Source organism: Cryptotermes secundus, unplaced genomic scaffold (assembly GCF_002891405.2).
Source record: "Cryptotermes secundus unplaced genomic scaffold, Csec_1.0 scaffold468, whole genome shotgun sequence".
In the NCBI taxonomy this organism is placed as follows: domain Eukaryota; kingdom Metazoa; phylum Arthropoda; class Insecta; order Blattodea; family Kalotermitidae; genus Cryptotermes; species Cryptotermes secundus.
Genome location: NW_019721526.1, coordinates 387,036 through 414,128, shown reverse-complemented (window position 1 = coordinate 414,128; position 27,093 = coordinate 387,036). Strand labels below are relative to the sequence as shown.

The following is a 27,093-nucleotide window of genomic DNA, read 5'->3' as shown; positions in this document are numbered from 1 at the left end:
TTATTGCTGGTGGGGTGGGATTAGGTCCCTTGTACTGCGGCCACTTCTGGCCTATTGTACCAGCCCTAGATGATAGGTGAGGGTGATTGTGGAGCAATTGGTGGAATGAAGATTGGCAGGGGAAACCGAAGTACTCGGAGAAAAGCTACCCCAGCGCCACTTTGTCCACCACAAATCCCACTTGACCAGACCCGGGATCGAACCCGGGCCGCCTCGGTGGGAAGCCAGCAACTAACCGCTTGAGCGATGGCGCGGCCTTGCCTAATCCGACGTCTCGGAGGAACGTATCGCCTCCATCTTCAGGGTATAGAAATCCGGAAGCAAGGAACCAGCGTGGGCAGGTGGTTGCAGACTAAGTCTCCAGTCGACTCAGTCAAGAATACATCCAGAATCTTCGAACGCTGGCGAGATTTTTTCGGAAGAGTTGACTTGTATATCCTTGAATGTGGAAGCAATTTGAGCGCCTCTTGTAAGAACGTAAAACTAAAGTTTTTTGTTTATTTTCTTCTACGTAACCCATGAAAATTCGGAAATATTTAAGGCCTTGACTATCGAATTTAAAATTTGAATAACTGCAACTTTTTCAGGAATTCCCTCAAGGTATAAATTCATATGGATGTTCTTATTTTGATGCACAGTAATCATCCTGTAACTGGTGGCATGTTACAATGAAACAGCTGTTTATAGCTAGAAATTGAGTTCTCCCCGTTTTGCAGCCACCGCCGTGCACATGCGACAACTTCTCTGGCATGTGAGTAAGGCTGGTAGACGGATCGACCTTTTACTAGGCTACACACGCCTACCAGTAACTGCACCTTTCTCGAGTGAAGGTAATTTCACAGAAATGTGCCATACAACTGGAACGTATATTCCCTAGAAATTTACGAAATTTATTTATCTGCATATTTTTGGTGTTGTGTGCACCCATTATTTTCATATTCAGGGCTACAATGATATTAACAGGACTAGTGTACTTTTATACCAAGTAATGACATAAAGGTTATTTTAGGGGATCTTAATGCCAAATAGGTAAAGAGAAGGAATACAGAGGAGAAATTAGGACAGAAGGCCGGTCACGGTAGCCGAGCGGTCTAAGGCATGCACTGTCTTCGCTCGCTCGGAAGCCGGGATCGTGGGTTCGAATCCCACTCAGAGCATGGATGTTTGTGTACGTTTTTCTGTGTTTGTGTACAGGTAGAGGCCTTGCGACGAGCTGATCACCCGCCCAAGGAGTCCTACCGTATGTGTAAGATCTAGAAAAACCGAAGTGAAAGCAAGTTCATGGAGGTAGGCCTAGGCCCACTGGGGCTGTAGTGTCAAGGGGGGAATTGGGACAGAAAGTTTACATGATACAACCAACCATAATGGAATAAAATTAATAGATTTTGCAGAAAGTAAGATCTTGATCATCAGCTCTACATACTTCCCGCACAAAAATATACATAAAAGGACATGGGCAGCACCAGATGGGGTAACCTTCAATCAAATAGATCATGTCCTCATAGGGAAGCGATTTGCGATGAATATCCTGGACGTAGGAACATCAAGAGGGGCCAACTGTGATAGTGATCATTACTTAGTACAGGTTAAATATAGATGTAAAATAAGTTGTCAAAGATCTAAGCAGTATGAGAAATGTAAGAAATTTAATATTGACAAGATTACGGAGAGTGATAAGAGAGAAGCATTTCAAAATAAAATTAAAGAAATTAATGACAATAGAGCAAATAAAGAAGTAACAGTACAAGGGATATGGGTAGATTTTAAAATCGCAATAATTACAGAAGCCGAGAGGACTCTGGGATATCAAGAGAAACAGGATAATAGAGAATGGTTCGACGAGGAGTGTAGGGAGAGTATAAACCTCAAGAATAAGAAATATATGGAAAGGCCAACAAGAGCAAGGAATGAGGCGTATAAAGTAGCAAGAAGGAAAGCAGACAAGATTTGCAGGAAAAAGAAACGGGCCTTTCTGAATGAGCAATTACTGCAAATGGAAGAAGACTTAAAAAATAACAAAACAAAAAATGCCTTTGGTAGAATCAAATATATGAAAGAAGGTTTCAAACCAAAAACAGAATTTATCCGAGACAAAAAAGGGCTTCTAATAAATAATAAAACAGAGATTATGAATATATGGAAAGAATGTTTTGAACAATTATTAAATCAAATCAGAATATGGAAGATAACGAGGACGATGAAGAAGAAAATACAGACGACGGAGAAGGGGAAGAGGAAGAGATAATAGAGCCCCCAACAAAGGAAGAAGTGGAAGAAGCATTAAAGGAACAAAAACTTAATAAAACACAGGAGGAGATAACATACCAGCAGAATTATTGAAGACAAGAGGACAAGCAGGAATAATAGTATTCCACATCATAATGGTTCCGTGACGAATAACAAGGGATTCTGGATTGGGAGATTGGATTTATTGGCGCTTATATTACAATTACAATCAATTATAATAGCCCATAATCAATGACTGTCTAAGACTAGCTCCATTCTTTCCTGGACTAAGAGTATCTCCTCTTCGTACTATGAGCGTCTTGGTTCTGAAGAATGCCGTCCTCTCGGATGTGACGCCGTTTAGATCTTGTGTGAACAGACGTTTGGGAGAAACATATCGCCTTCCTCTTCATCATACGTTCCTCCGAAACGTCGGTTCACACAAGATGTACACGGCGCAACATCCCAGAAGACGGCATTCTTCATAGTAACCGCCGTGAAAACCTGACATTTTACAACTTTTATGATTTACGAAGATCACCGGAAAGAGGAAATTGGATACTGGAGGATCCTACCGAACAGCAGAAGCACAGTTCGAGAAGAAGAACAGAAGAGAGGAGATTGGGTACAGACCTTCTCACCGAATTCGTACAAAGAACATCTAAGTGTGGAAGTTTTGAGGACTTCTTGTCCGACATTTTGAAGTGTTATAATTATTTGTATATCCTCCTGGTGATTGTCCAATAAATCGATTCATCAATGCAGAGAACCCATTAATTACTTGTCGCGTTACCAGGATACGTGACAATATAATGAACAATTCACACACACACACAGAATGACTCCAAAATACAGTATTACGTACTCGTACAATAATTGTTTCAAATCAAAAACTGTAAATGCACAATGGTGTACAAATGGTGTTCTGGTCTTTGCCCATCACCTGCTATTCTAAAGAGAGCACGGAGTTTCAGAAACTGATTGTATTTCCTTCTTCAGGTATATGGGTGTGCAGGTACCTATTCGGATCCATTACGCAGAGCTAATTTCAATCAGTGGACAACCTCACTTATCGTGTTAAACAGAGTAACAGCTAGTGTTCCATTTAAAATCTCTGCAGTGGAAAATTCCCGGTTGTTTGAAATTCCTAAAATAGATCGGTGGGAGCGGACTAAAGTTTCAGGTTTTAAAGAAGGGTTCTTTTTGTCTCTCTTTTCAGTTAAGTGAATAGCATTGCCCTCTCTTTCCGACATTTATCAAATTTGTCTACATGAGGAAATTATGCCACTTTTCCTGTAGAAATAAATGGAACTGAGAACCTGAGATTTTTTCCGGCTTAAGTTATTCAGTTCAAGGAAAGAAACGCATTTGTGAATAAATAAAGGAAAGCATTTATTTGTACTTTAAAAGATTGAATTGGGAGCAATATGGAAAGCCATAGGGAATCGTTCATAATTTTAAAACACAAAGCAAGTAGCCCATAAATTGTGCGAGCATTGTGAAATCAAGGGCGTAATTGAATATTTTTTTACATTCTTGGCAAAATGGAGAGATTATTAAATGTGTCTATGTATTTCACGGTCAATATTGTTAGCAAACGTTTCCTGCTACGAGTATACTATCCTGCCTCCTGCATAGAAGAAGATTTTAAACGTCTGGAACGCCTTTAGTGTTTGTTAACATCTGTATTCTTTCGCGTGTTGTGTGTACGGACAGGCATTGCGTGATTACGTCGTGTCTCTTTCCTGCATCGAGACATGTGGACGCATATATGAATATTGTATTCAACCAACAATATACAGTATTACCGTCACTGAACATTAAATTAATTTTTCCTTTTCAGTATACAGAACAAATTGAAGACGCCTAATAAATCTGTCGAAACGTTAAAGGGTTCAGATATTTGAGAATGGCAGTAAAAATTCGAAGTTACGTCAAAAAAGAATTCAAGTGAAGATCAAATTCAGGGAGTGCTTGTTAAAATTAAATTCAAACATCTATCGTCTTCGTGTCTCCTATCTCAGAAAGTAAGTATTAAAAATTTAAAACATTTAATTCCGTCCTTTATTCCATATGGATGTGAAACTTGGTAAACTCCTAAAAAACTAACTTTTAATTTTTCGATTTTATTCATATTTAACTGAAATACGGAATAATCTATTACCCTGCCAAGTAATTTAATTCTAAGAACAATTTCACGTTGCTCTGCATGAGGAAATTTTAGGGTTAATTTATGTCATAATAATTCGAAATATATTTTACGAAGAAAAAATTAAGACATGGATTATTGTTTCAAAACGTAAAGAAGAGGTGAAAGAAGACAGGGAAATTATCTAACTTTGACTCCGATAAATATTTTCCAAATTTTCTGTACAACTTCAGCTGTTACGAGGCTCTTCTAGTACAGAGGCTTTTGCGGAAACTCGGGGTTCCGCAAGTGAAAATAGGGGCCCAAAAAGAAAAGTCCTTTAAAATATATGAAACTAATAGTTAAGTATTACTACTACGAACTGTACTTAAAATTATTCTCCTCTCGGACCTCCTTTAAATTAGAAATGTCACTTTCAACAGAAGAAATTGAAAACCTAAAGTGCGGTTTTGCTCCAGAGGAAAAAGCTTTATCAAGGCGTGTAATTCGTTAGCTGATGCATTTCGCCATCATAAACATGTGCGAAACTGGATTCTCGAATTACGCAGGGACAGGAATAGCATTCAGAAGCAGACAGAATACTGCGCCAGACTTGAGAAATTAAGTTCCCATTATGAAACTGAATATAAAAATAATCTGTGAATAAAAAATTAACTTAATTTTCGAATTGAAAATTTCAAATATACACGGTGTGTCCAGGATCCGTAAGAACTCATTTCTTTTAATTTTTGTCTTGTAATGCCGTCTGTTGGCGAGTTGTGGCGTTAAGATTCTTGAAATTTCAGCTGTGGCTGTCTATAACTTCAAAGCGCAAGCTTCGCTGCATCATGTGTTCTGACCTTGAATGTAACAGTACTGGTCTGACGCTCGTCGGAAAATGGTGGTTGAACAGAGAGCCAACATCAAATTTTGTTTGAAGTTAGACAAAATAGCCGGAGAAGCCTACGAAATGATAAAAAGTGTGTAGGGTAGTGATCGTTTGAGTCGCTCGAATATTTTTCGATGGGGTGCTGCATTTCGTGACGGCAGGGAGGACATTGAGGACGCTCTACGTGCATCAAAGCCGAGAACAAGTCGCACTGAAGAAAATGTAAAAAAAAAAAAGATTGAAATCCTTGCATCAGACAAATGTGTTTCTGCAAGACTCATCGAGGAGCTTCTGGGAATACCAAAAAGTACTGTGCATCAAATTTTGACCGAGGATTTGGGCAAACGGAAGGTCTGTGCGCGGTTTGTACCGCACGCGCTGTCAGGCGATGAAAAACATGCCAGAGTGGAACACTGCAAAGACATGTTACGGTCGGCCCAAAGTGATACAAAATTTACGAAATCGATTGTTACTGGTGACGAGACATGGTGTTTTCAATATGAGCCTCTTACCAAGCGGCAGAGTGCAGCGTGGTTAAGCCCAAAGAAGCCAAAACCAAAGGAAGTGCGCATGCAAAAGAGTTGAGTAAAGACACTGCTAACCGTTTTCTTCGATTCCAAAGGAATCATTCACAAAGAATTTCTGCCAAAAGTCAGACAGTGAATTCTGATTATTTTGTCGGAGTCATCAATCTTTTCTGGGCGAGAATTCTTCGAATTCGACCTGAATATCGAGAGCAACGTTCCTGGTCTCTCCTCCACGACAATGCCCCACCCCACAAATCGAAGATTGTGCGCGATTTTTTAGCCACAAAAGGGATCACAGTCCTTGATCATCCTTCGTATTCTCCGTATTATTAGTTCTCGAGTGCAAAAGCGTCCCGTGACCAAGTTGGGGAAAGGTGCTCTAGTGAGAACTGTTGAGAGTAAAGCAGCTCAAATGTCGGAGGCCTTGCGAGATTTACTTATTTTAGGTTATCACGGCGGTTAACAATGGAGATATTGCCGACGTTTTGGAGAGAGCCGCAACACTCATATTTAAGGTCGAATCATGTATGAAGTGTAAATTTCTGTGTATGTGTTTTTATGTTTCGAAAGAACTTTAGACAAGAAGCGAATACGGATAGAGGGCATGAAAAATATTGAAAGGAAGAAACGGCCCTTATAAAGGCTAAAGACTGCACAACATAATGCCAACTGGTTTACCAGCTTTATATCTGATGAACAACTGGATTGGCTACGTCTTGGAAACACCAGTTGTTCATGATTATTTTACTGTGCGTGGCCCTTACAAGGGCTGTTGCTTTCCTCTCAGAACTATCCTTGTCGACTGTCACGATTGGCCCGAACGGGGTACCAGGGCCCGTTTTCCCCCATGGTTCGTTTATAAAAATAAATCTATAAGTACACCAAAACTCAACCAACTTTTCTACTTCTACCCTGAAGATAGAGGCAGCTTGTATCTCAGAAATATTGACAGCACTGCCCACATCCACAAGGCTCAAACACACCAGTGATAAATAAACATTAGCAGATGACATGTACACTTCTTGTAAATTTCAAGCGTTGCTACCAAGCCATTAGCAGAAGCGTATTCTATGCTTGACTCTGTGAATTCCATAGTCTGCTGCTGACAAGGAAAGATTACTCAGGATGTGAGGTGAGATGTTTTCGTTTCAACAGGCTGGTACAAGAAATCGGTCATTTCTGTGTGTGGTCGACATTGGACATTTAAAATATGTACAAAAGCATAATATGAATTGCAATAAAGTGGACAAGAGAGCGGGCATAAAGGTTGGAAGGTTAAAGAGGGCCGAGCATGTTCAAATTGATATAATTTTGTTGGTTCTGTAAAAATGCATCAAAAGGTCACGGTTGACCAAAGTACAGGGTTGGGTTCACTGTATGTACATTGGTCTAGAAGCGACGTTTTTAATTTTCTGTTTTTGCACCAAATAAATTATTTTTTTAATTTTGCAGTCTTCTGGCTCGTCACGAAATCAAATGATATTTCGTATTTTTCACATTTGTTCTACCTATGACTTTCTCTCTCTCTCTTTCAAGGTCACTCAAAACAATTATCTAAGGAATTTCATATGTGTCGGATATGACTCTCACTCGTTTTTTTTTCTTTTTTCAGTATTCTGAGTTGACTTCCACAGCCGGGTGCAGATTGAGATTAACAATGACAGATCCAATTGTTTTATCACTTAATTTCGTTTCAAAATTTTGAATTAATATTTTTATTAGTCTGTTATGTACAAACAATTTTTGTGGTTTATTTTTACAGTATTTTCAACCCCTCAGAATAACTGACGTCTAATTGTGATGTGAGTGAATGTTGAATTGGGATGAATTTGGACGATACCAGCCCTGGCTGAATCGAAATACCGTGCCGGCATGTTCCTGGAGAGAACGAGGAGAACAATGTAATCCTCAGTCACGATAGACGAATTTGCAATCGAGATTCGAACCCAGCACCTCCAAAATACGAACCTTGAACGTTGCCGCTACACGAACCTGATAGGTTTTTATACATAGAGAACCTTATATACAATCTTATTTACTGGCCGTTTTGCGGCATAAAAGTTTGTCCCTTCTTTTATTCAATGTGTTGTTTTATAAATAACCAGTAAAGTGTGTTCCATAGTATGCCCTAGATATAGGCCCTTGCCTAATTGTGTTGTTGTTATAGAAATCAACTTTTCATGATAAATATCATAAAAACTTGCACCTTCGCCATGTCTGGTGGCAGTGCGCGATTATTTTTATTATTTTAATTGAGAACCGTTTAATTATCATCTTGTCATTTGACCGTAATATTTACGCTAACAAAATCGTGGATTATTAAGAGAAGGTTTCGTGTTGGATTTCAGCATAACTGAATTACACATTGTTGAAATGTATTTGTAATGAATGACATTTTCTACAAGAAGAACATTGATTGTATTGAAGGTTAAGCTCCATGTGGTGATACAAGTTTTCTCCAATCTTTCTTACTAAGTCCTCATTTTCTAATGACCAGTTTAGTTCGTTAGTTATTGGAGAGGGTGGGTTTCCCCATGCACTTAGACCTGTATTGGTCCATTCTGCTTCCCTCTATGATATTCTACCAGTCTCTATGTCCTACAGGTACTGGTGCTTACCATCAGTCCCGCCCAGCCAGCGAGACCGGCTCTACTAGCTGAGAGGTATCTATAATGCTTCCCCCATCTACCAGAGGTATTGGAGACTGCTGTCGGGCGGGAAACGTCCGTTAATTTGGCTCAGTGATCTCCTTAGGATATATGAGGTTCTTTTACGTGCCGTAAAGCTACGACACGGGACCCACGGCTTAAAGTCCCTACCGGCGGACTTGTTCCCTGAATTTTTCCGCCCTTAAAAATTCGACGACCTCCGTCGGGTATTTGAACCCGCGTACTACGAGTCATGAGGTGGGAACGTTACCTCTAGACTACGGAGGCCGCTTAATGACTAGCTTACTCAGACAGTTATATTTGTAATATCTCACAGACTAAGTCATATACTTTATGCACCACATTTTACAGTTTTGAACACGTATCTATAAACATAGGGAAATTTGCGGTTACTGTCAAAGATTCCGTCTTAGCTGTTAGTGATAAAAAGGAACTTTTATCCTTAATCATATAGATTCATTAAATATTGATACCCATTTCTTCAATTTGATCAGCCCGTCCCAGAAGCTGGACCCCACATTTCTACATAAATATATATTTCAGATGTTTTACGTAGAAGTTATTTTACGAAATGCAGGTCTGCTAATAACGGCTGTGCTAATGTGCGCATGTCCATATTCCTCCACACTCGTGATATTAAATATAAAGGAATTCAAATTAGCTGTCATATATACATTAAGCTAAATTACTCTCAAAGTGGAAGGGGGGGGGCTTAATGGCAAACCTCAGTAGTGCAGGATCCTGCTGCTGTATTCAGAGTATTTCTCTTGTGGGATATCTGGCGCCAAATTCAAGGCAAGGTTACACTGCCTATCACAGTTCTGATTGGAATGTTCTGTGTACATAAAACAAGGAAAAGTTTAGGTGGGATCATGCATGTAAAACAAAGAACGAGAGGCAACAACGTAAGTATAAGATAAATGGGCGAGGGACTGAAGAACGAAAAAGATAAAAATGGAAAAAAGAGTTAGGAAAACAAGACAATAACATAAGCAAATATTCTTTGTACTGTGCACTGTTGAATTATTTTTATTTAATTTACTAATGATCCTTCGTAATCAGTAATTTTCATAAGAGGAAAACTACTTTTTTCCCTTGGCACTACAGCCCCAGTGGGCCTAGGCCCACCTCCATGAACTTCTCCGTTCACTTCGGTTTTTCTAGATCTTACACATTCGGTAGGACTCCTTGGGCGGGTGATCAGCTCGTCGCAAGGCCTCTACCTGTACACAAACACAGAAAAACACACGCACACAAGCTAAATATCAATACACTAAGTGGGATTCGAACCCACGATCCCGGTTTCCAAGCGAGCGAAGACAGTACATGCCTTAGACCGCTCGGCTACCGTGACCGGCCGAGATCTATCTACAAAGAATAATTATAGCACAGGTCCCTCTGCCATCCGAGTTTAGACGTGGTTTCCATGTCGCTTCCTTTTGTACGAGGTAGGAAATAACTACATAAGTAACACAAGTAGGTTGCTAGTGTACTAGGTTCAGTACGTCCCAGGTTCGATCTCAGGTATCATTAAAAATACAAATATCTCTGTACGTAATATCATCCATTTGTCTGCGAATCAGAGTAGGAATCTGCCTGCAGCAACAAAGTGGATATTTGAGTACACTAAGAGACGAAGAATTTCATTATTATCTGAGGAATTGCTAGCTTATCAGATGAAGCTCTATTCAATAGAGTTAGTTGGCTCGACGACATATAAGTATACGTGTATATCCAGGGATATTCCTATTTTTTCAGAAGGAAGCTTCTAGAATCCTTCGGAACACTGAAACTACTGCCTCTCTCAGATCCTGCACGAGTACAAGGATTCGCACTCTGGTAGTTATAGGAGAATAATATTTAAACTGAATGAAATTCACCTTCGCTCCCACATATGTCTTCATGGTATAGTCCCTAACTAATCAAGTCCAGGGGCAGCTTTACCTCTTTATTTATTTACATGTTGAGCTCAACAGTCAGTGACCAATTACAGAGTCAGTATAATTACAAACAACAATCACAGTAAGACAAACACAAGGACAAAACAATCAAACAAAAGCATAGAAGATTTAATTAGATAAGTTTGTTTGCATTTGAACTTGAACTTTTCAAAATGTCTGTAGATTTGTAAACTGCATTGTCGATGGAAACAATCTAGTTGAAGAGCCATGGCTGCAAGAACAACTGAACATGTTAAAGATATCCAAGTCCCGAGCAGGAACAAGAGGAGAGAAGTGAAGGGTAAGGTTAGGTTGTCCCTGTGCTGAATTAATTAAGCACTACGCCATGAAGGCGTAAGGGGGAATGAATATATATATACATATTTTCTTGACCTCGGCAGCTTCACTCATCGGCCGCTTTATCCAAGGGGAAAGAGCCCCCGATACACTTTGGATAGGAGGCTGGCTGAGTTCCTAACCTGGTCTGGACGACGTGAAAAGGAGAAAATTTTTGACCCTACTAGGACTCGAACTCTGACCCCTCATTCGTCCAGCCTGTAACCAGTCGCGATACCGACTACGCATATTAAAACGATTATTACAAATTAGACATCAGTGTCGACGCCTGATATTCAGTATCTGCAGAGGTAACTTTCCTGTAAATTATCAGAGTGATACCGGAAACCTTGAAAAATCTGCTGTGGTAAAGAGTCTCAAATTTTCTTTGCTTGCTCTCAAGGGTATCTGAGTCAGAAATCGTAACAGGGTTCCAAACAACGAGTTCAAATCAGACAGAAGAAAAATGTAGCATCAGTAGTCTCTCTATGGTGGAGAAATGGAACTGTGATTCTGTGAATAATAGTAATAATATCATTTTCATGATTTTGAGTAAGTTACTATTAAGGTTATATATTAAATAAACGCCATCGGCAGAGCAGCATAGCCCTGATCAGGCAGCGCATTACTACAGTCTACTTTAAGTTTGGAGCTTCGTCTCTGATAAAATATTCGGTTGTTAGAAAGTAAGGAAATTGATTCTATAGGAAAATTTTACCGGCGACACACGTCGGTAGGTATACCGGATAGCAATTGATGTTTACCGACAAAACTGTGAACATTCAAAAGTAACACTTTTCCCATTGCAGTGGATGGTTCGATATTGGGGCTAAAACAGGGTGGGAGTACCGGCAAACTTCATTTCCGAGAAAAGGCGCTGGTTTGTGTACACTTAGACGAAGGGAAGTGAAGAATGTTCTGTTAATTATTATTAATGCAAACTTCTTTATTGTTTCAGATATTCATCTTTGTGACGAGAATGAGGTCGAATCAATGAGGCAACTCTGTGGAGAAGGAAGAAAGAAGCAAGTCTCAGAACAACAAGAACAACAACTTTGTTGTTACCTGTGATATTGGAGACTCTTGGCATGGTATCAAGTATAGTAGCCTGAATTTGAAAACAGGTCGAGATTAGATAGCTTCTGTGTTCAAAGATATCCTTAAGAGGCCTTGAACTGGCCTTATCTTATCCACGTGTTAGCAGAACTTTGAGAGTGTTTGATATTAAAGGAACACAAGTGTTTGTCCTCTACATGCGTAACAATTATGGCGAACTCTGCAGCGTCTTTGTCTGCACGACAGAAGCTTAATGGATGTTCGTCAGACACTATTGTTCTGACACTGAACCGAATAACAGCACTAGATTGTGACAAATTAGTGATGGTTAGTTATTTGTGTTTAATTCATCACTGGATTTTTGGTTTGTGAAAAACTGGTTATTGTGGGAAGCGTCTTGATAAACATTTTTGTGTTAAACAGTTGCCTATAAGATTAGAGCATACGGTGTTTTATAATAGACAAACTTTAAAGTATATTTTTCTTTCAAGTTCGAGCCTGTATTTTATGAATGATTTGTGAAAAGTATCAGACTTATCTCATTAACGAGGTTTGTCGTTCCATTGATTTGTGTCTCCATTATCGAAAAAAACTGAAAATTCTTAAACTTTCATTCATTGATAGCTGAATAGATTTTTAGATGAGGTATCGAAATCGGTGCTCTAGATCCAAAGAGAGTATTTGGATAAAACGAGTAATCTATGATCATTTTACAAAAGAAATAATTTCAAAAAATTTAATTTCGATTGTTCCTAATATGAATTATATCTATATAAATTAATTATGTAGACAATTGTTCATTTGTTTCTCTAAGAGACATTGGGAAGCATTTTCAAAGATTTAATACAAACTGACGACATTACTGGATTAATTGAGACAACTTTCATTTTGAGGCTAATATTTACACGAAATTAGCAATGGAATTTTGGCAAATGCTATCTTTCTGACATGAGTCTCACGAGTGACAGTAGCAAAGGAGGTCGCATGAACAGTAGTGACAACTGTAGAAAGTGAGAATTATCTTAAAATAAAATGAACGAGAGTATAGGGAGCTTAACAACCACTTTGTGGCCAAACGAAACTTCTACTCCTGGTAACGACTCTTTGTACTTTAACAACTCCCAAGAAGATCACAACCAGTTCATCTTGCCGCTGTGGCGACAAGTCGTGTGGTCACTGCTCTTCGCTAGCATTGTGGTGGTGGCCACAGGTGGCAACCTCATTGTCATCTGGATTGTTCTGGCCAATAAGAGAATGCGAACAGTGACAAACTATTTTCTTGTGAATTTGTCTGTCGCGGACGCCATGGTATCAGCCCTGAACGTGACTTTTAACTATATATACATGCTGAACAGTCACTGGCCTTTCGGAACGTTGTACTGCAAGATCAGCCAATTTATCGCCGTACAATCCATCTGCGCTTCGGTGTTCACGCTCATGGCCATCTCCATCGACCGGTGAGTGTTAATCTCATTCATTATGTGCTTCTGTGTTTTAAATTATGGTTTAGTAACAGAGGAAAAGTTAGCGGCCTCCGTAGTCTAGAGGTAACGTTCCCACCTCATGACTAGTAGTACGCGGGTTCAAATACCCGGCGGAGGTCGTCGAATTTTTAAAGGCGGAAAAATTCAGGGAACAAGTCCTCCGGGAGGGATTTTAAGCCGTGGGTCCCGTGTCGTAGCTTTACGGCACGTAAAAGAACCTCATATCTCCAAAGGAGGTTACTGAACCAAATTACGGACGTTTCCCAACAGCAGTCTCTAATACCTCTGGTAGATGGGGGAAGCATTATAGATACCTCTCAGCTAGTAGAGCCGGTCTCGCTGTCTGGGCGGGACTGATGGTAAGCACTAGTACAGGTAGGATATAGAGACTGGTAGAAATCATAGAGGGAAGCACAATGGACCAATACAGGTCTAAGTGCATGGGGAAACCCACCCTCTCCAATAACTAACTGAGGAAAAGTTTACTCGCTGATCACAATTTCTGCTGTCTCCACTGAGCTATGAATGCAGTGTAAATTCTTATACTAGGACATGACTGTAGATATTGTATAAAATGAGATTTGAAATCGTCTTTAAATAAAATTAATAATTAAAATATGATTGAAAAAAAACATTTTCTTAGGAAAGAAATAAAACGTCTATTTTTAATCATATGTCTCCATTGACCGCTTTTGTGGTATAGTGGTCAGAATTCCTGGCTACAGATCTAGAGGTCCGGGTTCGATTCCCGGTGCTACGAAATTTTGTGAGAAGTAATGTGTCTGGAACGGGGTCCACTCAGCCTCGTGAGGATAATTGAGAGCTATTTCGAGGAAATAGCGGCTCCGGTCTAGAAAACCGAGATTAATGGCCATGGGGATCCGTTGCGCTGACCACGTGACACCCTCTATCCGCAGAAGTTAGCACTAACTTCGCCGACAAGCGACGGTCGCTCGATCGGTATAGTTCGCTTGCGGACTATAGGCCACGGAGTAAAAATATGCCTCCATTTACCGTTAAGAACCAACGAAATTCTTATTTAAATATTCTTTTTAATCTGTGTTACAATTTTGTTTGTAACTATTCTTATGCTAGAGAATTCTAGGTTGAAATAAATGGTAATTAGAAAATATTACTGTTGAAATCGTATAAGTTTGTGTAGCCTATTATCCCAGAGAAAGATAATCATTACTCGAAAATATAACGGTAGCATAGGATGCGACTCTATGGACTAATAAATGTTTGTTACAATTGGCGCGCGACATAACCTTGTATATTTAGGAAACGGCGATCTTCATATTCCGGAAGAAAATTGTGATCACCACGTCGGTGTTTGTAGAATGCTTACAGAGAGTCTATCTAGAAATAGTTGTGCCATTGTATTTGTCTTAGGTCTTCTAGGTTGTTCTATTCCCAATTAAATTCATCTTTCCATCTTGTCTTGAGTCTCCCTACATCTCCTTGACCTTTCTGTTTTCGTCTAAGTCTTATCTTTAGATTCTATCTCCTGCCATTTTTTAAACTGTGTTCATCGTATTTCTTATTTAGCTCTCCATATTTCTTCTTTCAGGTTATATTTATATTTAATTCCAGTGGTATTTGTATGTTCTTAAAATATTGAATGATAAATCCAGCCTCATCTCAAGAACTTTTTTTTCAAGTGACTGAATTTTTTATCCGAAGGATTCGTTAACCAACGCTCAGAGACGTAACTGAACGTAGACGCTGCTGTCGCTTTGTCAAAATTTTTTAGTTTCGTGCTTTTTAATACTTTCCGTCTTACAGTTCTTGTTGTTCTGTACATCCGCAGGAATTCATTCAGTTTCATGTCCAATTCCATTATTAAAGTAATATTATGCCCTAAAAGTATACTAATGTTATCGAAGTCTGAAGAAGTTGCCTAACTTAGCCCTAACATTTTGTACACAACGAAGGTAAAGAAATTCGTCTCAAAATTATACTTCGTTTATTTATGTTTAATTTTCAGTATTTTAGAATTTACGAATGACATTTAACGTACGCCAAAGACCACTGGACTTAGAAAATTGCTCAGACGGTGAAGCTTCCTACCTTTATTAGCGAGGATTCCGGTTCAAATATCAGGCGGGACGTCGATTAGAGTGATTGAGGGATTTGGTGGTTATCCTAATTCCCATAAGGAAAATGGTGGGACCTCTTCCTTTCCCACTTTTCCTAATCCGCATTGACATCCATACTACAGTTCAACGTTATATAATCTGAGACACTGGGAGCATCAGTAAACAATTCAGAAATAACATTGCTTTATTTTTTAAAACGCTTGAAACAACGGGATTAATATACAGATGGGATTTATGTTATGAATTCAAACATTCATATAATTTCCCAATATTTTTGTATTGCTAATGGGGTGGGACTAAGTCCCTTGTACTGCGGCCACTTCTGGCCTATTGTACCAGCCCTAGATGATAGATGAGGGTGATTGTGAAGCAATTGGTGGAATGAAGATTGGCAGGGGAACCAGAAGTACTCGGAGTAAACCTGCCCCAGCGCCACTTTGTCCACCACAAATCCCACTTGACCAGACCCGGGATCGAACCCGGGCCGCCGCGGTGGGAAACCAGCGACTAACCGCTTGAGCTATAGTGCGGCCCGACTTCCCGTCTTAATATGTAAAAAGAAGATGTCCACTAAGCCTCATATTTCAGACTACAGTTCTGGGGAAAGGTTTCCGATCGGTGTGTACATCTTTGAATTGCCTGTTTCAAGAGAACAAAACTCTTTTTAGACCTCCTTAAGCATTTCCACTTTCCACAATAAACAGTAATTGCACTTCACGTATGTTGCAAACAATTACAAAACAGAACAGACACAAACTGCTGTTCCTTCCTAATTTACTTTCTGTATGTTCATGCGCAGTGCCGCAAATCAGGGTCACACTTATTAACGACTGAAAATTCTTGATATAGTAATCCACAATGGCTCAATTTCGCTAATCCCAAAAACTCGCCGCGAAACGCTTTTCTTATTTCATCTTCATTACGCCGTTATAATAAGAACGAGCAATGTACACTTCAGTAACTGCTTCCGGTCACAGTTTCAATAAGCGGGAAACCTTTCAGAATTCTATTCAAAAGATAACGACACAAAAATGTTCCAGATGCTTCGGAGTTTGTCAGTCAGTTAATGAATGCAATTTGGTACAAGTAAATCTTTTAAGAATTTGTGGTTATTTATTTTTAGAATCTAAATGAAAATTAGAAAGCAGTTTTCTGGGATGTGGCGCCGTGTGGATAGTGTGTCAACCGACGTTTCGAGGGAACGTATCACCTTTATGTTCAGGGTAGAAAAAAAGAAGAAAACCCACAAGCGAAGAACTAGCGAGAGCCGGTCCTAACAGATTGCTTTTCCGCTTGCGGATGTTCTTCTTTTTTCTTCTACCATAAAGATGGATGCGATACGTTCCTCCGAAACGTCGATTAACACAATATATATATATATACACTGCGCCACATTCCAGAAGACTGCTTTCTCAAATGTTACTTACGTGAAAAGTAGTTCATTTTATTTAACTGTATAATCCATCTACAATTTCTCCTTCACGTCCATGCACGTTCCATTGACCGAGGTCTTGTACAGTAAAGTTATTTCATCCCTGTACAGGCCGTGGAGACCCATAGGGTTATGAGAGCTTGACCCTCCCAGATCTTCTAGACAGTCGGGTCACAGATAGCAGTAAGATTGTCAGCCTTACGCGCCGGCCGCCCTTTATCCCCCGGAAAAATTTTAGCTACTCATTTCTGTTAGAGGCCGAGTCGACCCCAGGGCCATATTGCGGCTGGAATGTTTAGGACAATTGTAACAATCCACCTCATCGGGACTCGAATCCGCGACCTTCCGGTTTGTAGCATAGTCTCTCAACCAACTACGCTACCGCTTAGACCTACCCCTCCCCGTACAGCACGCCATAATGAGACCCTTATTTAGGGCTGTTCTTCACCCTGGAATCACGGATATTCCATTCAAAAAATAACTGAATTCCGTGCCTTTGAATTCCATTGTACATATTGATACTCTTTCATAATGATGCTGAGAATAGGAATATATTTCAGGTGGGCGTATAATGACATACTAGTTCTGCAGTGGCAAATAGTATGTTTGTTGGTGATGTAGAGGGAAATATGTTTGGTTAGAAACCAATGGAACAGGACGCAATCTCAGTATTAGCGAACAGACTGGAAAAATGAGGAATTAGTCTTGTTTACGTGAAGCTTGAGTGAGTTTCACTGAAATGAAATTGATGTTATATTTTCTCCCCGAGAAATAAGTATGGAATATTTCAGCTTTGTACATATGCCGTAAATTTTCCACTTAGATGAAAGAAAGGTCCTGAATTCTATTTTCTACACCAAGAACAAATTTTATTTCACTTTATTTTGTATCTCAAGCATCTATTGATTTCATCCCTATAAAACTTGCAACATTTCCGTGGGGTCTTAAGCGTTTTCTTCGTTCTATATCCTCTGTTTATGCAGCCCGTGATATTGGAAATTCATATTTCAGAGTGACTGATGCACAGTAAGCCCCAGCTGGAGCACAGATCCACTTAATTTCTTAGATATTCAAGTATAGTTACTGGATTATTGTAAGGTTTTATATCCGAACTGTCCTCGTCGTGTTGTTAACGTCGCATACAATGTCTGACATCACTTCTATTGCTTGAAGGTATATGGAAATTGTAATCGCTTGTAGAGATTTTTAGAGGACATTTCCACTATTCGTCTGCGAATAATGCTTCTCATGTAAATCTTAAACCAGTCATGTTAATGTAACTTCTCTTGTTATGAATAAATATTTAAGACCCATAATATTATGAAGGATTCTGAAGAGAAGTGTTTTGTCTGTTTAACTATTATTTGTGTGTGAAATCTAAGATACAGTTGTTAAAGTTGTAATTCGTAGTATGAATAGAAAATTATTTGCATCTTTGGAAACCTAGGAACATGAAACTCAACATATCTTCTTATATTTATTCGGCTTTAGTATTATGGCATGTAGACGCATTGGTAGGCAACGACCGCGAAATAAGCAGTTAGATAACTACCGTTACTATGCAACGGCCCGTAAACAGACACAGAGAAACGGTATTTTCTGTACGGTCCTTTACGAAATGTTATAAGCAGGGCAGTTGAAGGGTCGTTGAGTTGAATTGAGTTGAGTTGGTTAGTGAGTAAGTCAATCAGTGAGCCGAGAATTTCAGCTGGTAGAACGGTTATAATTACTTGTAGTCACGGATCTGTAAGAGTACAGTAAATCCAATTACCAATCCAAACCGCATATAGCGTCTCTCTATCACTTGACAATATAGCAGCACATGAGATTACAATGCACGTAGATTCTAAGAACAATGAGAGCTTTGTAAATGTCTTCGAGACAAATGCCCAATAAGAATGAATTTATGTCAGATTTGAGGTTTTTACGGCGGTGACTATGAAGAAAGCAGTCTTCTGGGATGTGGCGCCGTGTAGATATTGTGTTAACCGACGTTTCGGAGGAACGTATCGCCTCCATCTTCAGGGTAGAAGACAAGAAGAAATCCGCGAGCAAACAAGTGTGAGCAGGTGCACAGCAATACCTTTACTTATTTTTTATGGTATACCCGAATAAAACGAGGCGCTGGGAATTTGTATACTGATATATATCCTTCTCCATACTAAAAGTAAAAAGCAAGTAAAGTAAAGTAAAGGTATCCCTGTAACAGGCCGTGGAGGCCCATAGGGTTGTGAGATGTTCAGGTTCCCACATTTTCTAGACAATCGGCTCACAGATGGCGGTAAGGTTGTCAGCCTTACGCACCGGCCGTCTTTTACCCCTAAGAATATTCCAGGTACTCATTTCTGTTAGAGGCTGAGTCGACCCCAGGGCCATAGTGCGGCTGGTGGTCACATCGGGACTTGAACCCACCACCTTCCTGCTTGTAGCACAGTGCCTCAACCAACTACGCTACCGAGTGTAGCTCATGTAAAACGTTTTGTTTCATTTTTCTATAAGAGCCGCTTTGAGCGTAGTGAACCCCGGCCTACCGTAAAAGGCAAACACATTTCTGTGTTACTTTCATCCAGAAATCTGGCCACAGGCGTTCATGTTAAAATCCAAGACCTTCAGTGAGGAATAAGCCAAACCCACGTGGGATTATGTTACCGAAATGCGATTGGCGTGTTCATGTTCCAGTAACTCAAATGAGAACATTCTCACTTATTCATGTGGAAATTTAGTTTAACACATACATTGAACAAGTTTCGGTGTAATTCAGTTTCTTGTCCTCTTCTGGATACTCTGTGTGCTAATTCTATTCGCTTTCGTCATGAAATGCACAAAGTCCAATTGCTCCGATAATCACAGTCCTCACCGCGGTACTGCTGCCACGTGCACAAATTGCGCGAAGTCAGCACAAATAGAACAAGTGCCGACACTGCTCCATGTCTGTCTGTCTGCCTTCGTTTCTAACGTTCTAAACTACTGAATGATTTCGATTAAGTTTATTTTTTTGCAGTGCACACTGTAACTTCTCTGTGTAGTTCGATTTGGGCAATTATCAGTTCGATATGACAATAGACGTCTAATAATTAAACGTGGAATTCATAAACTGTTGTGAGAGTTTGACATATGTTACGAGGCTGGAAGGCGACGGGATCGTGTCCAGTGACAAGGTATGCTACTAGCACAGCTTTGCATTGACTAGATAATGTTACTGAATACAAACATTGTGATTTCTTATGCTGAAGACCATTGAATCACTTCAATAGTTTAAAGAGAATACATGGTTGCTATATTCGTTAATGTAATCTGATTGCCGGTCACGGTAGCCGAGCGGTCGAAGGCATGTACTGTCTTCGCTCGCTTGGAAATTGGGATCGTGGGTTCGAATCCCACTCAGGGCATGGGTGTTTAGTTTGTGTGTGTGTGTTTTTCTGTGATTGTGTACAGGTAGAGGCCTTGCGACGAGCTGATCACCCGCCCAAGGAGTCCTACCAAACGTGTAAGATCTAGAAAAACCAAAGTGAACGGAGAAGTTCATGGAGGTAGGCCTAAGACCACTGGGGCTGTAGTGCCAAGAAAAAAAAATCTCTCTGGTTATATAGTAGCAAGTTTTTAACGTAGTTTCGTTAAATCTGTAGCTTAGTGATAGAGGGCATTTCTTTTTTTCTGTTCTGTTATGAGAACATTGATTTATTTTCCTTCTGTTTCCCCAGCAGGACAGGAAATAGCGGGGAATGAGAAGGCACTATTCACTTTATGTGAAGTTTTGTTCGTGAGATGACCCAAAATGTGCTGTCCGCAAAAGTGTCTACTGAAACGTGACCGTGCATTCTCTGACGTAAGAAAGAACCAGCAGATCTGAATTTAATCTGTGTCTGTTTCTGTTGTCAGGATTTCACTGCCTTTATCAAGCAGAAAGTCGACATGATGTGTCTTTCACTTTATGGAACACCTTGTAGCACCCCTCTGCTTCACTATGACGAAGTTGCATAACATACTGCTCGATATGCCCGTTAATTGGTGGAGGGTGCTTGCTAACTAATCATGAGCATATTTTGACGTTAAAAGTCTAAATAAGGCCGCGCCATAGCTTAAGCGGTTAGTCGCTGGTTTCCCACTGCGGCGGCCAAGGCTCGATCCCTGGTCTGGTCAAGTGGGATTTGTGGTGGACAAAGTGTCGCTGGGGCAGATCTCCTCCGAGTACTTCGGTTTCCTCTGCCAATCTTCATTCCACCAATTGCTCCACAATCACCCTCACCTATCATCTGGGGCTGGTACAATAGGCCAGAAGTGGCCGCAGTACAAGGGACTTAGTCCCACCCCACTAGCAATAAAAGAAAAATAAAAGTCTAAGTAGGTAAAGAGTGGATACGCTATATAATGACTATAACTAAGACTTCCAATTTTTACTTCTGTGTCTGTTCTTTGGTTTGTTACTTAAAGACGCTGTCACCATGCGGCGTCGATTGTAGGTTGATTGATGAATGTGAAGAAGTTGATGGAATGGGATTCAGTGTGTGAATAATTGAATTAAGATGGACGGAATAACCGAGACATGCAGGACGCATGGCTGATGTAAGAAGTGCATGCAAAAGTTATTGGAGAACTACCGTGGAAGAAAACCACTTCGTAGATCGAGATATGTTTGTGAGTGCTATTATGACACATGGAGGCGGTGACTTATAAGACGAGTTTTGGGTACACACAACTCGGGACTACAGGCAAATGGAGCTCTACTGCTATTCCCACACACATTCAAGTTCACCGTTACACATGCGCTAGGGTTCTCAGTCTTTATTAGTCGTATCCTGGCAACGGATTTATAAGTCTCACTTAACGTCAAATCACACACGAAATTTCCTCTCCTCAGCCTAATTCCTTCTGTAACTGCAATTCCGAAGACTCGACTCCATTCAAGTCCCCTGTTCCCAAGCCCATATCCCGGCAGGCTGGCGTCCCGAACCTCGACTCTTCAATTCACGTCATGCTGTTGAACACTTCTTTGTAATAACTTTACACGGGCCACGCAGAAAACACAGTTTCTATTGTTAAAGAGGGAGGCGTGTTTACTGATCCGCTGCCTAGCAATGTATGTCCTATTTTTATGCGCGTTTGCATCCGCGGGAATGTGTTTACCGAGTCGTTGCTTAGCAGCATGTCACAATAAATTTCACGAGGGACATGTAACTTACTGAGTAGGTTGAAATAGGCTACAAGAAGCCTCAATTACATTTGTGAGTCTCCCTGCTGATATCTCGTCCGTAACACCGACATTCATCCCTGAGGTTTTGTGATTTTCTCTTCTCCCCCAAGAGAGTGTCAGAGTAGTAAATTGGAAGAGAGCACGCCCGTTTCCTGACATCTCCCTTCAAATCCATATTTTTTTTAATAATTTTACCATTCTATCCTCTGTAATTTAATCCAATGACATCGTCATTAAATAAACCTGAAGTGAGATGTGACCCCAATTTTAGTAACGCTGGTGTGGGCCAGCGGGGGTTTCTCTGATTACTCTCATAAATACTGTGTTCCGCAAAAGCTAGGAATTACATATTCAGAATTATTGCCTTTTCGGACTTCGTCCATCAACCTGTATTCTAGAAACTAGAAAATACAGGGTTTCGGAAGCTGGGTCTGTTTCAGTCCTCAGGTATGGAGGGACAACTACTCTGTTGGGTCCCTTAGAAAGAGCTAACCTCAGTCACTTGTTTCATTCATTGAATCACTACCACGTGATCAAGGAATAACATGGAGTTAGTTACCAAAAATAAATGGCAATAATTTAAGGGTCCGAACTATAACCAAAAATCACTATAAAACAATCCTAGTAGAAGTATTAGTAGTGATTATGGTAGTGGTAGCAGTACTAATAATAGCAGAAAGTTGCTTCAGCTGTCAGGGACCACTACAGAACTATCGGAGCATTACGGGTACACGAATGAAAGAGCAGATGAAGTTAAACTGCTAAAATGTAAATAAGAACTAAAAGTTTTTGACGATGGTACATTAGTACAAAAGTTACGTTTCTGGACATTACCTAACAAGAGATAAGCATGACGGGGCTTTTAGATAATGACAGGGGAATGGATAATGTCCAAAAACATAATAGTTATGCTAAAACATAATTTGCACTGCAGATGCTTGCCAAGGTGAATGTTCTGCTTTTGTTGATCACAAAAAATATTTTACAGAGATATGATATCCTTTCAAAGGATATTTTTATTCTACGTACCCATGCACTTGAAATATATTTCAACTCCTCAGTGACATTGAACCGAAATCATGCGGTTCGATAAATAGCAATACCAATGGGTGAAAACATTTGGAAGTTTGAAGAAAGCCGTCTTCTGGGATGTGGCGCCGTGTAGAAGTCATGTTAACCGACGTTTCGGAGGAACGTATCGCCTCCATATTCAGGGTAGAAGACAAGAAAAAATCCGCGAGCGAACCAGCTGGAGCAGGTGCAACAGACTGACAAGCCACATCCCAGAAAACGGCTTTCTTCATAGTCACAGACGTGGAAACCTCAAATCTTACATTTGGAAGTTTGTTTGATGAAGTCTTGCAGATCAACAAGTCTTCACCTATTTAGTGTAGAAATGTGAAGCAACAGTAGAGTTAGCAAGCAAAAAATTTAAGGTAATCTTTCTGATCCAAGCATCAGGATGAAGCTTTCCCTCTCTTTTTGAGTATCTTTTGTCTTCTTGTCCTTGAGATCTCCCACAATTTCTGTGGCTTTTCATTCCTCGTTCTTCTATTCCTTCTCGTCCTCCCCAGTATATCTTCACTCTGTTTATTCTTCCTCCTCTGGTTCTGCACCTAATATTCTTCGTTTCTTTTAACGCTACTTTCATCTTATTTCTCTTCAACATCCTGGTCCATAAAATTGTGTTCTGTGCGTGACAGGGTTAAATTTTAAGAAGACTATGTTGATGGATACATGAAACATGAAATGGCAGGATACAGTGATCTTTCCTATATACGAGTATGTTGTGTAGAAATTTGTGTAAACTGAGAATATGGCAACTTGCTTCATGTCTTCATAAGAATTACAAGTAGACCTTCAGCATCGGTTGGTTTTTTTCTTCTTGTAAGATAAGGAAGGTTATCTAATCTCAAGGAGTGCGCTTAAGTCATAAGAGAAACATTACAGACATAAGACAAACTTTACTTGTATTATGAATGGGTTTTGCAGATATATACTCGTATATATTTTTTTTCCTTGTCACTACAGCCCCAGTGAGTCTAGGCCTACCGCCATGAACTTCTCCGTTCACTTCGGTTTTTCTAGATCTTACACATTCGGTAGTACTCCTTGGGCGTGTGATCAGCTCGTCGCAAGGCCTCTAACGGCACACAAACACAGAAAAACGCACATACACAAACTAAACATCCATGCCCTGAGTGGGATTCGAACCCAAGATTCCGGTTTCCAAGTGAGCGAAGACATTACATGCCGCATATATATATATTACTTTCTTCTACAGTAAAATGGGCTTCCCAGTAAATGAAACGCAATTTATTGTAATCTTGAGGGAGCCTTCTGTTTCCCCTGAGCTTTTATCTCCTTGCAGACTGATATTAATTCCTCATATAATAAAGAGTGATATACTTATTTGTTCATAAGAGTGTTAAGATAACGTTCTCTATATTTTGTGCTTTTAATCAAAGTTATCACGTACAAAGCTGTTGAAGTTTTATAAACACTTAATCTTTAAAGGTCAATTGTATCAGAAAATAGCAATTGTTTCAATATTTACAAGCCCTTTAACTTTTCCATATATTGTGTTTTTGTGTTTCGATTGATTCTCAAAATAAATACTGATTATTTTCGTAAATTGCAGTACCTTGCTTTTGAGGTAGGAACTGCATTTATAAATATTATTTAGAATAAAAAACTTGCTTAAAAATTAACTCTATTACAATATTTGTCTCTCTTGCGGAACAGTGTTGTACTGCTGATTGTATAAAGACTGAGAGGCATCCCTACAGTTAACCATTCCGTCATATAATAAATCAGTAAAAGTGAGGATGTTGTAACAGTTTACACACTGACAATTCAGTGATATGTTACATTACATAGCTGTGGGTTACCGGTAGAAATGTAGGCTTACATGCAGCATTATCCGTTATGAACACCAAAGAAAGTAGTTATTTTGACTCAGATGGCGCAACATTTCTCTTCTTCTCTAAAACATTGAAGAGAATACACAATTTTAATAACTGATATCACAACCGCTTGGGAGCAGTAGAGGTCCCAGTGGGGCAAGAGTTATAAAATTAAGTCGATTCCGTCTCAGAAAGCGAAAAGTTTAATATGATTTGCTCGCTGTCGAAATTGTGCAAGAGTGGAACGAGAGTGTTGGTAAGTTTGTGGTGTTTGGAAGCCCCTTCGCGGTGACGTATCCACAGATGGTGACATGTGTTTGAGGAAGATTTATGCACGAGTTTAAGACCAAACTTTCAAGCTATGTAAGCACCGTACACGGTTGCCTCAAAATGTTTCCTTGTGTTCTCTAGTGCCTACGGGCTTTACAGCTGCAGGATTATTCATGTCTTTTGTAATTTTGATATTTGGAAAGACTGATTCAGGTATGCACTTCTTAGCAGATGCTTATTCAAGAATAAGGCCACGCGTTTACAGAACCATTGCTTAGAAACAGGTTGCATAACTCCGTTGTTGTATTGTTGCGTGCGTGTAGTTCCCGAACTGCGCTGCTTAAAGTCTCACCACTTATCAACTGGTCTATACGCCACAATATAATTACGGTCACATAATTCTTATGTTTGTCTGTCTGTCGCACCATCTATTCTCGTTCCACCTGATATAGTTTTAACTAGATTTTTACAAATGTTTTTATAGTTTTCGTGTATTTTGCTGTTAAAGGAAATTCATGAGATTTTCCGACAAATCTTTTGCATTCGTTTTGTTTTATTTCTGCTTTATATATTTTCATTCTCGCTGTCTTATTTGATAATACTAAAATATAAAATGAGTAGTACACATTTTGAAGTTCAGTGTGAAATATTTTCTTTCACTCCTCTTCATTTTATACGCTAAATTATATTAATAGTGGAATACCGCATTCTTTAGCGTAAGTTTAATTAAATAACTTAGAGGACACAGAGATTCGCCAAAGCCCTATAATTGTACGTTATTATGTTCAGAACTCAGGCATGTACTCGAATTAGCATAAAATATTTCCTAAACTTGTGTATACAACTTCACGTATGTATAGCAAGAGGAACAACTGCAATGGACAGAATTGCTGCACAAACCACACAAAGCCGCTCCATTAGTTTGATGGACTCACTAATCCTTAGTGATCAAGTAAACCAGATACGGTACATTGTTAACTGGAAGTAAATACACAGGGGATTTAAAGTCTCATTTTGGCGTCAATATTCGAGAAACATCTGCTGTGGCTTATGCAATTGATTTGTGATTTCTCTTAAATATATAAAAATAAGTTCATTTAACAGCATTAATAAAAATAATAATGTAATATGTATGTACGAATAGCGGTTATTTGGAAGTAAAGTAGGACAGGAAACACACTCGGCTGGTGAGTATTTGCAACTGGCGCTGCATGAGGTCCACTGGTGGAAGCTGGTATCAACGAAGTTGAAACTCAGAATTCTATTTTCATACATTTATTACTTAATTACCTATATATTTTTCAGTACAGTGTTCTTTATAGGGGTTTAATGACGTTAGCAATATGTACAGATATAAATCATTTGAATGATGATATCTCCCTCCCAGCGATTCCCGCTTCTTTGCTATACCTACACTTCAACCCTGAAAATGGAAGCAGTATGCTGCTCTGAAACGTCGCTAAACTTTTATCGAATTCCCCAAAGTCACTTTCTAGAACACAGAACTTCCTGTAGTAATCACTGCCAGAATCTCAACTGTAACAGGAATTATTTGATTAACTTAATAGTCATTAAGTGTTTCTGGTGTTCTTTCCTCACCCTTTGAAGTTCTCTCAGGTGTACCTCAGGGATCTGTCTTAGGACCCCTTCTCTTCAATGTGTTTATTAATGACATGTGTGATGCAGTTGCCCATTCTAAGTGTCTGCTTTTTGCTGATGACATCAAAATTTACCGAGCCATTAGTTCCCCTCATGACTGCTATCTACTACAGTCTGACGTTAACTCTATACAAGGTTGGTGCATTGCAAACTGTATGAAACTCAACATCAGTAAAACTAAAGTTATATCCTTCACCAGGAAAACCAACTTACTTATCTACGATTATAAACTTTTTCAAACGTCAATAGCCCGGACCGATTCTGTAAAAGACCTGGGAGTG

The 27,093-nt window shown here is 39.6% G+C and overlaps 1 protein-coding gene and 1 long non-coding RNA gene across 2 annotated transcripts in view; both read left to right on the top strand.

Moving 5' to 3' along the window:
• The window catches only part of LOC117283192, a 374,652-nt gene extending 362,192 nt beyond the window's left edge, over positions 1–12,460 (top strand). Inside the window, exon 3 of the long non-coding RNA XR_004514204.1 lies at positions 11,674–12,460. This is a non-coding gene — a long non-coding RNA (uncharacterized LOC117283192). The remainder of the gene's footprint in view (positions 1–11,673) is intronic.
• An 87-nt stretch (positions 12,461–12,547) lies between these two features.
• The window catches only part of LOC111875547 (tachykinin-like peptides receptor 99D), a 366,779-nt gene continuing 352,233 nt past the window's right edge, over positions 12,548–27,093 (top strand). The window contains exon 1 of the mRNA XM_033755858.1: positions 12,548–13,228. Within this exon, the coding sequence (XP_033611749.1) occupies positions 12,804–13,228 (425 nt within the window). The 5' untranslated portion in view covers positions 12,548–12,803. The remainder of the gene's footprint in view (positions 13,229–27,093) is intronic.